Source organism: Gobio gobio (genome assembly GCF_949357685.1).
Source record: "Gobio gobio genome assembly, chromosome: 13".
Taxonomy (NCBI): Eukaryota; Metazoa; Chordata; class Actinopteri; order Cypriniformes; family Gobionidae; genus Gobio; species Gobio gobio.
Genome location: NC_137106.1, coordinates 8,958,102 through 8,975,364, shown reverse-complemented (window position 1 = coordinate 8,975,364; position 17,263 = coordinate 8,958,102). Strand labels below are relative to the sequence as shown.

General features: G+C 39.4%; 1 protein-coding gene across 1 annotated transcript in view; it reads left to right on the top strand.

The window, feature by feature from the left end:
* Positions 1–17,263, top strand: part of alk (ALK receptor tyrosine kinase) — a gene marked incomplete at both ends in the record, with an annotated part of 709,791 nt that overhangs the window by 667,789 nt on the left and 24,739 nt on the right. Inside the window, 8 exons of the mRNA XM_079833880.1 lie at positions 2,462–2,632; positions 2,722–2,820; positions 5,577–5,732; positions 8,910–9,020; positions 10,256–10,442; positions 11,714–11,804; positions 13,263–13,327; positions 13,422–13,551. Of these exons, the coding sequence (XP_079690006.1) occupies positions 2,462–2,632; positions 2,722–2,820; positions 5,577–5,732; positions 8,910–9,020; positions 10,256–10,442; positions 11,714–11,804; positions 13,263–13,327; positions 13,422–13,551 (1,010 nt within the window). The remainder of the gene's footprint in view (positions 1–2,461; positions 2,633–2,721; positions 2,821–5,576; positions 5,733–8,909; positions 9,021–10,255; positions 10,443–11,713; positions 11,805–13,262; positions 13,328–13,421; positions 13,552–17,263) is intronic.

Genomic DNA, 17,263 nt, shown 5'->3' with positions numbered 1-17,263 from the left:
ATTCTATTCCTCTGCTCCACAGTCTATCTCTATATATAGTGCTCGTATACAGAGAGCACTGATATATGGAGATGGATTGTGTATGTCTGCAAACGTTAGATTTGGTAGGGTATCTTGAACAAATGTTCCCCTAGCAATGATGCATCCATCTGCCCATTCATCCATCTATCCATACGTCCTTCCATCCGTCATCCATCTGTCCGTCCGTCTGTATAAACATCCATCAGTCTGTCCATCCATCCATTCATCTGTCCTTCCTTCCATCCATCCATCCGTCTGTCCATCCATTCATCTGCCCATCTGTCCTTCCATCCATCCGTCTGTCCATCCATTCATGTGTCTGTCCGTCCACCCTTCCGTCTATCTGTCCATCCATCCGTCCGTCCATCCATTCATCTGTCCTTCCATCCATCTGTATAAACATCCATCAGTCTGTCCATCTGTCCATCCACCCTTCCGTCTATCTGTCCATCCATCCGTCCGTCCATCCATTCATCTGTCCTTCCATCCATCTGTCTGTCTGTCCATCCCTCCATCTGTATAAACATCCATCAGTCTGTCCATCCATCCGTCCGTCCGTCCATACATACGTCATCCATCATGTCTGTCTGTCCATTCATCCATCCGTCCTACCATCCATCCATTCATCTGCCCATCTGTCCTTCCATCATCTATACGTCCATCTGTCTGTCCGTCCATCCATCTGTCCAAACATCCATCAGTCTGTTCATCTGTCCGTCCACCCTTCCGTCCGTCCACACTTCCATCCATCCGTCCATACATCCATCCATCTGTATAAACATCCATCAGTTCATCTATCCATCCGTCCATGCATCCATCTGTCCTTCCATCCATCCATCTGTCCGTCCATACATACGTCATCCATCATGTCCGTCCGTCCTTCCATCCATCTACCCATCTGTGCTTCCAGCTATCCATCCTTCCATCAGTCTGTCCATCCATCCATTCATCTGTCCTTCCATCTGTATAAACATCCATCAGTCTGTCCATCCATCCGTCCGTCCGTCCATACATACGTCATCCATCATGTCTGTCTGTCCATTCATCCATCCGTCCTACCATCCATCCATTCATCTGCCCATCTGTCCTTCCATCATCCATACGTCCATCTGTCTGTCCGTCCATCCATCTGTCCAAACATCCATCAGTCTGTTCATCTGTCCGTCCACCCTTCCGTCCGTCCACACTTCCATCCATCCGTCCATACATCCATCCATCTGTATAAACATCCATCAGTTCATCTATCCATCCGTCCATGCATCCATCTGTCCTTCCATCCATCCATCTGTCCGTCCATACATACGTCATCCATCATGTCCGTCCGTCCTTCCATCCATCTACCCATCTGTGCTTCCAGCTATCCATCCTTCCATCAGTCTGTCCATCCATCCATTCATCTGTCCTTCCATCTGTATAAACATCCATCAGTCTGTCCATCCATCCGTCCGTCCGTCCATACATACGTCATCCATCATGTCTGTCTGTCCATTCATCCATCCGTCCTACCATCCATCCATTCATCTGCCCATCTGTCCTTCCATCATCCATACGTCCATCTGTCTGTCCGTCCATCCATCTGTCCAAACATCCATCAGTCTGTTCATCTGTCCGTCCACCCTTCCGTCCGTCCACACTTCCATCCATCCGTCCATACATCCATCCATCTGTATAAACATCCATCAGTTCATCTATCCATCCGTCCATGCATCCATCTGTCCTTCCATCCATCCATCTGTCCGTCCATACATACGTCATCCATCATGTCCGTCCGTCCTTCCATCCATCTACCCATCTGTGCTTCCAGCTATCCATCCTTCCATCAGTCTGTCCATCCATCCATTCATCTGTCCTTCCATCTGTATAAACATCCATCAGTCTGTCCATCCATCCATCCTTCCTTCCATCCATCAGTCTGTCCATCCGCCGGCCCGTCCATCCGTCCATTCATCCATCTGTCCTTCCATCATCCATACGTTCATCTGTCCGTCCGTCATCTTCCTCTGTACTCTGAGAGAACTCTGTTTGAGGTTGTCTCAAAAAAATCTCCTCTATTCAAAACTTGTTGAACAGTCTGTCTGCTATCCTGGATTTTTTCTTCTTTTTTTTCTCCAGCAAAGCATGTGCTGCTAAGAAATCATTGGAGAGTTAGCAAAATGGGACATCTTTGACGTCTGAAATAATTTGCCACATTTTTATTGGAATAGTTTCATGCTAAGCAACAGCGCTGACCTGCTTTAGAAGTACATGCATGTTCATAGGAGACTCTGGAGATTCTTTCTCTGGAGAAACGTCTCTGCCACTCTGCATTCTAATATATGTTGGAGGATGATACAGAAACAAGTCACCTGTTGTGAAATTAATTAGCCACACTGTGAAAGTGAAATGGGGCGCAAGTGTCTTGATCTGGTTTTGATGATGTGTGTGGCTCTGTGTATTTCAGGGGGTGGTGGAGGCTGGAACGACAGTGCCCCTGTTCCTCAAGGTGGTAGACCACTTGTTTTGGGAGGTCAGGGCGGGGAACCCTGTCAAGTCATGGGCTGGAAAACTCGAGGAGGCTTTGGAGGTGGTGGAGGAGCCTGCACGGCTGGTGGAGGAGGTGGAGGATACAGAGGTGAGACTAAATGTCATCCCTTGATTTTCATATTATATCTTCATTCTTTGAGTTTTGCCACATTTTATGACTTTTTCTCTCCTCCATAGGGGGAAGCGCCTGGCATGATAATGATCCCAGAATGGATGGAGATGATGGAACATCGTTCATAAGTCCTGAGGGCGAGATGTACCTGGAACCACTCAAAGGTAACACAATAAAGGCCTGGTTTCACAAAAAAAAGTATTAGGCCTTAGTTCAGTTTGGACATTTAAGTAGCTTTTATAAACGTGCCTTAGGAAAAAAAAAAAAACGTTTGATTTTAATAATGTATTACTAAATGTTGAAATTAACTATATTAAATACTGTAGAAGTATTGTTCATTGTTAGTTCAAGATAACTAATGTAGTGTTACCAATTAATTTGAGGTGAAATAGCAAACCTCTTGTAAAATAGACATTGGAATGATTGTGGACTAATAGTGGCATATCTCTACAGTTAGTTGAAGTTTGTACCTAAAGTTGGGGTGACCCAAATTCTGTATGTTTTCTGAGATCACAGTCCCTCTCAGGCACCATTGTGCCCTAGAGCGAGGTGCTTAACTTCATGTGGTTCCAGGAGGACTGCAAGTCATGAAAAGAATCGCCTATACTGGAAATAGGATTGGGCCATCTAAAAGTTTGTTTCTTACTACTTCTTACCTACTATGAACACATGAAAAAATATGTTTTACACATCAATGGCAGGATTCAGAACATGTGAGCCCAAGAAATAGACATCCATTCACAGTGTGATGGGGAAAAATATATAAATAAATACACTGAAAAAATGTGTTGAATTTACATGATTTATCTTGTACATCAGTCCCACGTGAATCAATTAAGTTAAACAAACATAATTTGTTCATGTAACTTCAACATCATGGAATGAAGTCATTTAAAGTGACCCAATTGAGTAGTCTCAAAGTGAATTTTATATGGCTCTGTGACATGATTCAGGCATTTATAGGCATTGCCAATAAAAATGACGTCAAATATGTCCCATTTTGCTAACTCTACAGTGATTTCTTAGCAGCACATGCTTTGCTGGAAAAAAAGAGAAAAAATCCAGGTTTTTAAAAGTTTGCTAGTTGGCAAACTTTTAGCTATAAATATCACACATAAGCATCTTTAATGCTAAGCATTAAAGGGATTGTTCACCCCAACATTTAAATGATCCCATAAATTTACTCATCCTCAAGCAATCCTATGACATTCGGAGTTTTATTAAAAAATGTCCTGGCTAATACAAGCTTTATAATGGCAGAACAGAATTTGAAGCCTAAAAAAGTGCATCCATCCATTATAAAAGTAATCCACACGGCTCCGGGGGGTTAATAAAGGCCTTCTGAAAGGCCTCCTTTGACTTTCATAGTAGGAATGAATCTTCCTTTGTGTTCAACATAACAAATAAACGTATACAGGTTTGGAACAACTTGAGGGTGAGTAAATGATGACAGAATTAAAATGTTTGGGTGAACTGCCCCTTTAAGCAGTCATTCTGGACCAGTAATCACTTTTTTGACAATTCTGAAATTCAGAATGTTTTATTAATTTACTTAAATTATGTCTATATTATTATGTAATTATTTGTCCCATTTTTATCTAAGTATATATATTTTTAAATGTCAAGCTTTATATGACAGGATTATTTATTATGCATGATTAATATAGCCTAGCTAAATTATACATTAATAATAACATTAATTAGACTGTAATCTATTAATTATGTCTAATGTCTAAAAAATATAATAACTATGTCTGCCAAGCTCTGATAATGTATGGAATATTATATTAATATATTATCCATTAAAAAAACAATAGGCCTATCCCTTTAGAAGCACGGATGTGTTTGTCACCGCAGGCTGCTTTAAGTCAGACAGTCTGAGCAGCTGAAATGCTTCTCTGCAAAGTGTGCAGTTCGCCTGAGGTTCATCATGAGTTATTGGACAGACCCATTGATACCTTTTTTCTGTTCAGCCCTATATCTGGAGATCCTGTTGCGTTCAAACGGTGGACACAAGCTCGACCGCGCAAGTTTACAGCGCATGTTCTCGAGACTCCTTCTCTATGGGAACAAAGCCGCTAAAATGCAATCACTTTGCCTGTAAATATAGGACGATTCCATATTTCATGGGACGGGTGGCAACCCTAGGGTTTGTGTAAGAAAAATATCCATATTTCAAAACTTTATAAAGTAAAATATCTAGCTTCTGCCGGACCGCTTTCCGTATTCAACTTACGAAGAAATTGTAGAGCCTCTCGCATACATCATGTAATACATCATTCCAAACTGTTGTCAACTTTGTGAATACACAATAAAAACAACATTGTGCTTTTTGCAAAATAAAGCAAACATGATGCATGATCTGCTGCCTCTCTCTCTCAACGAAGTCCATTCTGATACTTGTCAGAAAATGAACTGTAACCTAGTGAATACTTGTCACACAAACATGAGACGGATGTCTAAAGAAACGTTGAAATGTCAGTGTTTAAATGTAAATCTAAAACAAGTATTCTTTATGTAATCTGTTTGAAAAGAGAGAGATGTCAGTCGTTCGCGAGCCTCCTCATTATCCGCCCACGGAGAGCTCGTTCTATTCATAGGCAAATTCTGACGCGATCCATGCAAGTATCCCTGCCCAAAAAAACTCATCAAGTTTAGTGAGATTCAAGTACTTTACATCGTTTTGAGACAAGGTGAGGAATTAGCAAGTCAATTTGCAGATGCTCCTATTTAAAGAATGTACTGTACAGTACAGGGGCAGTATCCCTGGAGACACCTGGATTAAGCTGCCTTGCTGAAGGGCACAATGGCGATAGCTCACCCCTGTGGGGATCAAAGCAACAACCTTCTGATTAAAAGCCACAAGCTTTACTACTACGCCTCACCATCCCATAAGTATGAACGGTAATTTTGTTTCCAGGCATGGAAGGTGACGGTGAAGTTATTATCAACCCGGTGCAGAACTGCAGTCACTGTGAGTCAGGAGATTGCCACGAGACCTCTGAGGGCATGGTGTGTTACTGCGATGAAGAGCTCACACTGGCCCCGGACGGAGTGTCCTGCATCAATGCCACCGGTTAGTTCATTTATAACACACTTCACCACCATCATCAGGTGAACGACTGTCTCATAAAATGGTAAAATGAAGGTCTGGGAAGAGTGTTCTTTCGATGAAGTTCTTTCTCAAAAGCGGCACTTACACCCAGTTCAATTCTCTACCATTTACAGTCTCTTTGACAGAGGTCATCACTGTGAACCAAAGCTCCGTTTGCCAGCTTGTGCTCAAAAAGAGATAAAACCACCTTTCCACTGTTGCACACTTATTTTAGCTTGTTTCGTTCATTTAGAATGTTTTACACGTCTGTTCATATATGTAAATTTAATCTGTTCTTCGACGCTTTTCTCAATTTCATAAATGTTTTAATCAGTACGTAAGTTAATGCCCATGGATTCATTCTGATTATATGCTAATATTAACATTTCAAAGCTCCTAGCTAAAGCTCAAAGTGTAAACACTTGGACAGGTTTTGAAGACATACACTCTCGGTTAATCTATATGCTAAAGATCAGATGAAATCACTTGATGAGCATGGTTTACTCTGACACATTTCTAAACAGGAAGTTGGGACAGGGCATACTGAAATGTTCATCCTTTTTATTTATATAACCAAGTTTACCTCATAGCTGTTAACTATTGTTTACCACTAAATACTGCTTGTCAGAAGTATGTGATTATTAGGGGGAGGGGAGGGTACATTCTCTTTCCATTTATGGTTTGTTTTACCGAAAGAGACAGGCTAATTTGTATTTACACTGATCAGGCATAACAATTTGACCACTGGCAGGTGAAGTGAATAACATTGATTATCTCTTCATCACGGCACCTGTTAGTGTGTGGAATATATTAGACAGCAAGTGCACATTTTGTCCTCAAAGTAGATGTGTTAGTCCTAGTCCACATGTACACAGCGACTTTTATAGACAGAGTTTTTCCCTCCTCTGTTTTAAATTGCGTCCAGCCGTCCACATGAAAACGCAAAACATGCTATGAAGCGCTGTCAAGAGCATGCCAAACCAACAGGTGGCGATATAACCCTAACCATAAAGCCATGTTGGCCAATCAGAAGCCTGGAAAAATGCTATTGCCAATTCCGGTTCTGACGCAACAAGCCAAAATCTCCGGTTTCACTGTCCACACTGCAACCAGAGTTTTTAAAAATGTTCACCCTGGCAGGAGTTTCCAAAAAAGTTGCATTTGCGTGTGGACGAACAGCCAAGCCGTATAGAAAAAAATGCAGTGATCAGTGTATATATCTTGTGAAAATAAATGTTTGCCTCAATGATAGCCTCACAGCTACAGAAACAATGATTAAAACAGAGCTTTTATATCAGTGGTCTTCGCTATTTGTTTCAGGAGAGCCACACTGATACTTTTACCGCAACGTTTCCAAAGTAACATCCAGTCATAAATATCATGTCTGCTTATCAGTCTGTCATCCCTGAACATACAATATGCTATGCAATAAATACAAACGGTAGATAGATAGTTGGTATACATAAGATATTTTTAATGCAAACTTTCTTTTAGTGCCGTTTTAAACTAGATTATTCACACATTTTTCTGTTTAAAACACGTTTAATATATTTTATAATGTAGTAATTTCACAGTAAATCACCAAATTAATGTAGAAAAACAAAGACAGTATATTTTAAACATTTTTTCAATGACATCTTTTTATGAATGAAGGCCAGTATTTTTAAACATTAATTATAGCCATTCAACATTACACTGTGGCTTTTTAACATTTATTAGGCTTCAAACTTCATTAGTAGATAGTGCCGCTGTAACTTTAAGAACATGACACGAATCTGACGCGCTGTCACACGCGTCCCATTTCCTCACAACTCTAAGTTCATTTAAGATGTTTTTTAACTCATTTAAAACTGTTTTTCTGAGGATACTCGACAAAACGGACACTTAGGCATAATTCTGTGTGTTCGTTTGTTCAGGAGCGAAAGAGAACTGGATTCTGCTGCTGCTGTCTGTGCTCATGATGCTGGCGCGTAACCCACACCACTCAACCTAGTTGACAATGCGTATCAAATGCACGTAAAAAGTCATTTTGGCGTATAAATCGCACGATAAATACAAATTGTGTTATAGATACACATTTCACAGTGAAACACAAGAAGCGTGTTGATCTATATGAGCACATTTGCCGTTGTGCAAAAGCCAAAACTGATAACTCCGCAGTGAGTCATGGGCGTAAGGGCAGAGCAAGTTTAAATATCCTTTCTAGTCTGTATTTCCATCTTGTAATGCCACTGTTTTGGGGTAATTTTTAATATAAATTATTTGTAATAGAGCAGACACTATAAATGGGTTGTGTTATAGCCCTGCTTGTTTTTATGAAATATATGTATTGACTGCATGATCATTTCACCATATAATGTACTGCCATGCGAGCCGCAGATTAAGCTGGTGCGAGCCGCGCAATGAGTAACACTGTTTTAGATGAATGCTTCCATAAATGATTAACACAATCCTTTGACTCAAATATGTCCCAGAAAAAGAAAACGGAACAAAAGTTTTGAACCAGACTTTGAACCAGACCTAATGTTCATATGTTTGTTCTAGAAATGTATGCAAATTAGTGCAGATTTAATTAGATAATCCCTCATTAGCATATTTAAATGTAACATTTCAGAAAACTTGTAATACAATAAATGTTTGCAATTATTCATGTAATCACTCAACTGGGGAAGTATGGTATATCTATTGGTTATTTTTGTTACCCTATTCACCTGGGGAGTGTTGCATTAAAATAATGTACTTAAGTGGTTCAGTTTTTCACACGGGTTAATAAAAGACAGAATCTATAAGTTTTCTTTCAAGGTCAAGTACGTTTTTATTTAATTTGATTTTTTATTATTGCAGAATGTACATAAGACAGGGAACAACCAACAATTTCATTGGGACAAACACAGAGTTTGAATTTGAGAAGGAATAAACAAAAAAAAAACAAATGAAAAAACACAAGGAGAACGGGTGAGAACAAACAGGTAGCCAATATAGACATCAAAGAAAAACATCATTTTAGTTTAAAACTAATTTAGTTACTAATTTAGAACCTTTTCAAATCCAGATGTGTCCCTTCGGTTTTGATCGCACATGATGCATCTGACATCTACACACAGTTAAAAGTGGTTCTATGAAAAGCAAAACGCTGATGTAAAGTGTGTGTTTGTGTAGAGGTTGTGTTGCCCGCCCAGCAGTCTTGGTCTCATCTGGCGCTGGGTCTGTCTGTGGGGACGTCCGCGCTCATCGCTGCTTTGCTGTTGGCTGTTTCAGGCGTTATGATCAGTAAGTAGACCATGTCAAATCCTGTTCATGAGCATGCTTTCATTTTGGTTTTAGACACAGAGAGGATTAAACTGCCCTTGCAGAGAGATCACAGAAAAGGATGTAAAACTATGTTGTGCACTTTGTGTTAATGTTTCACTGACTGATATGACTGTGGTCTTAGACATTATACTGACACCTATGGGAGTGGATGTAGCGTCACACCAAAGCGAACGGTTCCGGTTATCGATGCCTTTGTAGAATTTACTTTAATTAGTTTTTTGTAAAAAAATAGAACACTACACAATTATATAAATTATTACAGTTTTGCAACATTAAAATATATTTGCAGAAATAATATTCAGGGTGTATAGGGGCTGCCCCATTGCAAAAACAGCATTCTGTAGGAAACCCTGGTGGTAAATCGTTTTTTTTTTTTTAAGTTGGATTAAAGGGGATAAAGTTTTTAAAGGGGATAAAGTGATTGAGTGCTCCTTTAAAAACCCAACATAATGGTAATTTGCTTACATGCACATGCCACACAATCCGGTAAGATTCAAAATGAGGATGCATGTCTCATGTTTGGGATCTTGTTTACACAATGCATTAACCACAGGTTCTCTCTCACACACTCACACACACACACACACACACACACACACACACACACACATACACATAACCATCACACCTAACACATCATCTGTCCATCTACACTGTAGTAGCAGTAGCAGAGTGATAAATAGAATAGACGCATGATAAATGGGCTGTTAACTGGGCTCTGACAAGCCTTGTCGGTTTACACTTTATGAATAAATCACTTCCAGACGCCGAACTAATGTGTTTACTGGCTGGGTCAAGCCCACCAAACTTGGGCAAACATGCCTGTTTGTGAAAACTGTTTGTGGCTGTGTAATAAACATGATGGCAACGCACATTAAATTAGAGTCTCGTTTAGTTGGCATCAAACTAAAGAATATATTTTAAAGATTCTAAATCATGAACCCATGCAAACTATGGCAATCCTGATGAATATTTCTCTAACTCTGTATTAATTGGTCTCTATTATTGTATTTTTTTGTAACTTTTAATTAATTCTCGAACTCTCCTAAGTCCATTTTTGCACCATTAAAACTAAACTGTAAAAGAAAATGACAACAACAGTACTGGCTATTGTACAGCAGTTATAGTTATTTTCCTCATTGTTTTTTTAAATGCCAACAGAAAAATATAATTCTGTGCCGATTATTGTCCAGTGTACAGGCGTAAACACACCGAGCTCCAGTCTATCCAGCTGGAGCTGCAGAGTCCCGACTGTAAGCTGAGCAAACTGAGAGCCTCCACCATCATGACTGACTACAATCCCAACTACTGCTTTGGTGGGAAGACCGCCTCCGTCAATGACCTGAAGGAGGTGCCCCGGCGGAACATCTCTCTCACCAGGTTAGGGGCATCACTAAGTCGCTACTGTTCAGTTAGATTGAAGATTTGTTTGAAGGGTAAATTCCTAGCCTTTGTCCAAGAAGTGTCCTTATACAGTTGATAAAAATGAATGTTCTAATAAGTCTGAAATACACTATATTTCCAAAAGTATTGGGACACCCCTCCAAATCACTGAAAGAATGGGTCTCTCAGGAGCTCAGTGAACTCAAGCGTGGTACTGGATGACACCTGTGCAATAAGTCCATTCGTGAAATTTCCTCACTACTAAATATTCCACAGTCAACTGTTAGTGGTATTATAAAGTGGAAGCAATTGGGAACAACAGCAACTCAGCCACGAAGTGGTAGGCCACGTAAAATCACAGAGCGGGGTCAGCGCATGCTGAGGGTCACAGTACGCAGAAGTCGACAGCTTGCTACAGACCGCCAACTTTGTGTGGCCTTCAGATTAGCTCAAGAACAGTGCGTAGAGCTTCATGGAATGGGTTTCCATGGCTGAGCAGCTCATCCAAGCCTTACATCACCAAGTGCAATGCAAAGCGTGGGATGCAGTGGGGTAAAGCACGCCGCCACTGGACTCTAGAGCAGTGGAGACGTGTTCTCTGGAGTGACCAATCACGCTTATCTGTCTGGCAATCCGACGGGCGAGTCTGGGTTTGGCGGGTTACCAGGAGCATTGTGCCAAGTGTAAAGTTTGGTGGAGGAGAGATTATGGTGTGGGTTGTTTTTCAGGGGTTGGTCTTGGCCCCTTAGTTCCAGTGAAAGGAACTCTTAATGCTTCAGCATACCAAGACATTTCATGCTCCTAGCTTTGTCGGAACAGTTTGGGGATACCCCTTCCTGTTCCATCATGACTGTGTGCACAAAGCATCGGTCCATACGGACCTGCACAGAGTCCTGACCTCAACCCGATAGAACACCTTTGGGATGAATTAGAGCAGAGACTGTGAGCCAGGCCTTCTCGTCCAACATCAGTGCCTGACCTCACAAATGCGATTCTTGAAGAATGCTAAAAAATTCCCATAAACACACTCCTAAATCTTGTGGAAAGCCTTCCCAGAAGAATTGAAGCTGTTATAGCTGCAAAGGGTGGACCAACTCCATATTAAACCCAACAGATTAAGAATGGGATGTCATTAAAATTCATGTGCATGTAAAGGCAGGCGTCCCAAAACTTTTGACAATATAGTGTATCTTAAATGTATTATGTGAAATTTGTGGAGTAAAATTATGTGACAATATTATTAACAATGATGTGCGTTTTGTTTGTAGAGGATTGGGTCATGGGGCATTTGGGGAGGTCTATGAAGGACTAGCCGTTGGGATCCCAGGGGAGCCTAGCCCGATGCAGGTGGCTGTAAAGGTAAGATCTGCATACGGTATATTCACACTACCGTTTAAAGGTTTGGGGTTAGTTTTTAATGTTTTTGAAATTAGTCTTCTTTCTACACAGGCTGCACTTATTTGATTAGAAATACAAAAAAAAACTGTAGTATTCTGAACTAATATAGAGTGGTGCAGGTATGACGTCACTTTGTAGGCTAACCAGCAGTTAGCATTTAACTGGTTCCCTCCAGAAAAACCCAATAGGCTTTTGGATTATCGCTAAAAAAACAAGCTCTGAGTTCAACAAAAGTTTCGGATACTTTCACGTTTTGTCCATCAAGATAATTTTTCACAGATGAACACAACTTTTATGAATTTTGAAGCCTAAATGTAGTCGCCAGATGTAAATATCTAACGTCCGACTTCAACGTCACCATCACCAAGCTTCCAACATCTCTTTCAGCTTTTATCTCAAAAAATTTTCCCAGAACGTTTGAGTTAGAATAGTTTACAAGAGCACAATTATGAGCATAATGAGGCTGTATAAGTGGACTGAGTTTATCTGTTCGGCGTGATGACGTAATCTCCTTCGACAGCCTCTGTAGTCCTCATGAGTGGAGTTGGGTAATACTGATGTATTTTATGTCGTAGAATAAAACGTGAAAGTGTCTTGAGCTTGTGTTCACCACAGACCTTATTTCAGCCATTTAACCGAAATCCCATTCAAAAATCCATTGACTTCAGGACGATGGAACCGGAAGTGTTAAAATGCGAACACGTTTTGGCCTACAAAGTAATGTCATACCTGCACCACTCTATTACAATTTAAAATAGCCATTTTCAATTTTAATATATTTTAAGTGTCATATTAACACTTAAGGGTTAGTAAATTAAATTAATGCGCGGTTAAGGGTTAGTAAGTTAAATTGACATGTACTTGCAAAGTTACTTATAGTCAGTAGAATGTCTGTTGGAGAGCATCAACAAAGTGTTACCGATATTTATAAAGTTACAAAAGATTTGTGTTTTATATATATATATATAACACAAAATAAATATATATATATATACACACATCTTTTGTAACTTTATAAATATCGGTAACACTTTGTTGATGCTCTCCAACAGACATTCTACTGACTATAAGTAACTTTGCAAGTACATGTCAATTTAACTTACTAACCCTTAACCCCTTATTCTATTAACCCTACTCCTACCCCTAAAAGTCTCCTAATACTAAACTAATACACTAATGAGAGTTAGTTGACATGTCGGTGTAACTTTATGTATAGTCAACAGAATATCTAAAGGGGACCATTACAATAAAGTGTAACCAAAATACCTGTCACTATTAATTTAAAATATACTTGGATGGATGGATGGATGGATGCATGCATGGACGGATGGATGGACCGATTGATTACTAACATGAATATTGTTCAGGGGGAAAAAACAAATATGATTTAATGGTGTGATTAAATGATTCTTTGATTAGACCCTTCCTGAGGTGTGCTCGGAGCAGGACGAACTGGACTTTTTAATGGAAGCTCTAATAATCAGGTAAAAATAAGCACACAAGATACATCATTTCATATGCTAATTTATCAGGACGGATAGCAAGAGGACCACGTTTCTTTTTCTCTTCCTCTGACAGCAAGTTTAGTCACCAAAACATTGTGCGATGTATTGGGGTGAGCCTCCAGGCTCTGCCTCGCTTCATCCTGCTGGAACTGATGGCTGGAGGGGATCTCAAGAGCTTCCTGAGGGAAACTAGACCCAGACTAGTAAGAACACGCACACACACACACAAGCCACTTTTCCACTGTCACATTCCGTGTCGATCCAGCCCAGCCACTATGGTTTCCTTTTCCACTGTGGGGTTGATAACAGAGCTCTTTAGAATGCATTACCTTGATAATGCAAGAGTTTACAGACGGATAAGAGATGTAAATAGCGACAGCGTTATGGAGGATGATCAGATATTTCTTTTAATTGTATTATTAATAGGGTTGGGTATCGTTTGGGTTTTTTTCGATACTGGTGCCAAACCGATACTTTTAAAATGGTACCGGTGCCTAAACGGTGCCCGAACCGATACTTTAAAAAAAAAAACCCACAAAACGAGGTGGATGACATTAAAGAATGGCTTTTTATTTATTTATTTTTATTATTATTTAAATTGAACCATGTATTAAAGTATATTTAAATATATAAAATATAAATAAATACAAAACACAATTTTTTGTTTTTTATTCAAAATATTCACAAACTTGTTAACTATGTCATGAACTATCTGATATTCTGATTTTCAAATATGTGTGAGTGAATGTGTGTTAGTTGATCTATACTGCGCGATGGGCGGCGCCATGTTAGTTTGCGCCTCAGAGAATCAGATCTGTCGGATTTACAACCGTATCCACGTCTCATGAAATACATGAAAGTAAGTGACCGCTGAACTGGGAGAAGAATAGAGTAGTTATATAGGGGTTTCAGTATCCAACCCTAATTATTAACTTGTGTTTACTTAGCTCAAATAGTACGCTAGGCCAGTTACAGAGAAACTGGCAGTCAGACGCCAGCCAACTGTGCTGAGAATTCAGGGCCGAGAACTGTTTGTAATCATGCTGTGCTGAACCAAGCTCTATTGGAAATCAGTAGCAAACCGTGACGCCCTTCGCTTGTCGGGGGAAAAAATAAACTCAGCCTTAAATCAGCATAGCTTACAGTGTCCTCTTTTATAATACTGCATATTACTTTTGACAAGAAATGCCACAAGTAAACATCAAGAGTGAGCGTGAGAGTTATCACCAAAAAGTAATACAATTGCAAATATTTGCATCATCACACAGTGTGTGCATTCCAGTGGAATATGGTGACAACTGGCAACAAAATTGAATGTAAGCTGATGCATCACGACAGCGCTCAGACCCAAGCACATTAGCGACAAACACTTCTGCATATGTTGATAATAAATCATATAATTACACTGGCACAACAGCCTATTAAATGTACAGCTTGACATTAACTTTTTTGCTCCGCAGCAAAATTACTAGCCACTCAGCATTTTCACTGGCCAAAATGTTGCTGTTGGGAAATGTGTTGTTGGCTATATGTGAATGATCTGTATCTGTATCTGATATTGGTACACACCAAAATCAAGTCTACATAAAATGTATAACATGACAGGTCATCAAATAGGCCTGTTTAGCTCCGATAAGGTTCTGTAAAGCTCCTTAAATTTGTCTAAAAAATGGATAATACAAGATATTTACACACACAAAAAAATTCTCAAGCAGTATTGATGCACAATATGATGCACAAAAGGTGTGCATCATACCTGACACCTAGATTAACACTTTACAGTCAGTTTTCTTCAAATGCTATTAAAGTTAGAAACGTGTATACCAATGTTGTATGTAACTTTAGAGACGGCCCCTAAATTTGTGAATATTGAACGTCCAATGTCGAGCCAGCCACATCAGATGTGCTATGATCTTTGTTTGAAACTATTTTCAACCGTTTTGCGTTACTCATGGAATTCCTATCTGAGTGTGAAGAGACAAACGTTATATGTTTTTGACATATTAAGCAGGGCTCGACATTAACGATTGTCCGGGACAAGTGGATTTTTTGAAGGGGCAAGTGAAAAATAATTTTACTTGCCTGACGGACAAGTATCCTGAGTAAAATGTTTAAACAAAAAATAACTAGGGAATCACCAAAGTGTAATAATGATTCTGCATTCAGTGTAAGTGGAGATCGAAAGTGGATAATAATATAAAACGAACTGACAAGGTTGAGCTATTGAGGCTCGCGCAGCCTCTTGAGGAGAAAATCGAAAACAAATGAGCGCCACTCATACAGAGTAACTCCGTTAACATACACGGTTAAAATTGTGTAGTTTTTATATTTATAACATATGATACAGTTAAGCAACTTTACACTAACAAGAGTGTTGTTTTCCTGAATACCATCACGACTGAAAATGACACTGATTTCATACGCCAGTTCCATAAACAATTAATTAACATTAAGTCACTTACATTTTAAATGCAATATGGACTGTTTTTGTTCTATTTTGTTCTATTTCAGCAGCGAAAATAGTTCCAAACAAATATCACAGCAGAACTGTAACGCATCTCACAGCAACAGCGTGTTAGTGAATGATTCAGCGTTTTAATGAATCGGTTGAATCAAAGATTCAATGACCTATTCATAAATGACCGCCAAATTCTTGAATGAATCAGCCGTTTCACTGAATCAACTCAATGACTCGCTCATTAAGACGGTCACATGCTGCCACCTACTGGTGGTTTAGTTTCATCTTTCCAACATTTCTTATATATGTATATTAGAGGTGTGCGATACCGCTAGATTTGGTATCGATCCGATACCAAGTAAATACAGGGCCAGTATCGCCGATACCGATACCAATATCGATACCGATACTTTTTAATAATTAAGGTGGATGCGTCTTCAACCTAAATCTAAATGAATTTTCATGACTTTTAATTTGTTTTTGTGATTTGCATTTTGGGTTATTAATCAGTACTACAAAAGCTTTTGTTCAGAAACAACTTTTGGTTACTTCTGTTTTATTTAAATAAACAAAGTTACAAAATGATTACTTCACAAATATAAAAAATGTAAAAACAAAATCTCTTTTCAAGTAGCATGTTAACAAAAAATGTTTCTCCTCTTTAGTGCACTTCTTTTCAGGATTTTTTTCTTAAATAAACAAAGTCACAAAGTTTTACATACAACGCTCCTCTTTCTCTCTGCTGCCATTCTCCGCCTCTGACTGACTGCTGTTAGAAATGCGCGGCTGAGCGGCGCGCGCGCCTGACTGCTGGTGGTAGCGCTAGTGGTGGCTCACGTGACGGTACAACACAGGAGAGGGGGAGGAGAGCAGCGTCGAGCACGAGCAGCACTCTTGAGAGCTTGCTCTGCTCTGTGACAGCAGCAGCATTTTGACAAACACGGCCAGGTCGCAAAACGAGAGAAACTGAAACTTAAGTATCGATATTTTCATGTTGGTATCGATCAATACCGATACCAACGTTGGTATCGATATTAGTATCGATCTGCCCACCTCTAATGTATATATATATATATAATCTCATAACATTATTTAATGCAGTTGTCATTTTTCAGTGTAAATTATTTAATTTGATTGGTAACTGCCCTATAGTGTCTTATTCTAATTTAATTTATAGATCAAATTTAAGAATATAAAAGGAAAGCTGAAGCATAACCTATATTTAATAAGATTGTGGAAAAATGCCTATTATAAAAAGGTAAAAATATTACAAATATGCATATTTAAATATGTCAAAGCTGATTGAATACTGGTGAGAATATTGCTTCAGAATAGATCCGGACAAGCAAATTTTTTACTCGGACAAGTGAATGACAGATTTACTTGTCCGAAGGACAAGGGTGTGAACAGGCTTAATGTCGAGCCCTGTTAGGCATACAAATAAACGTGCAAATGTT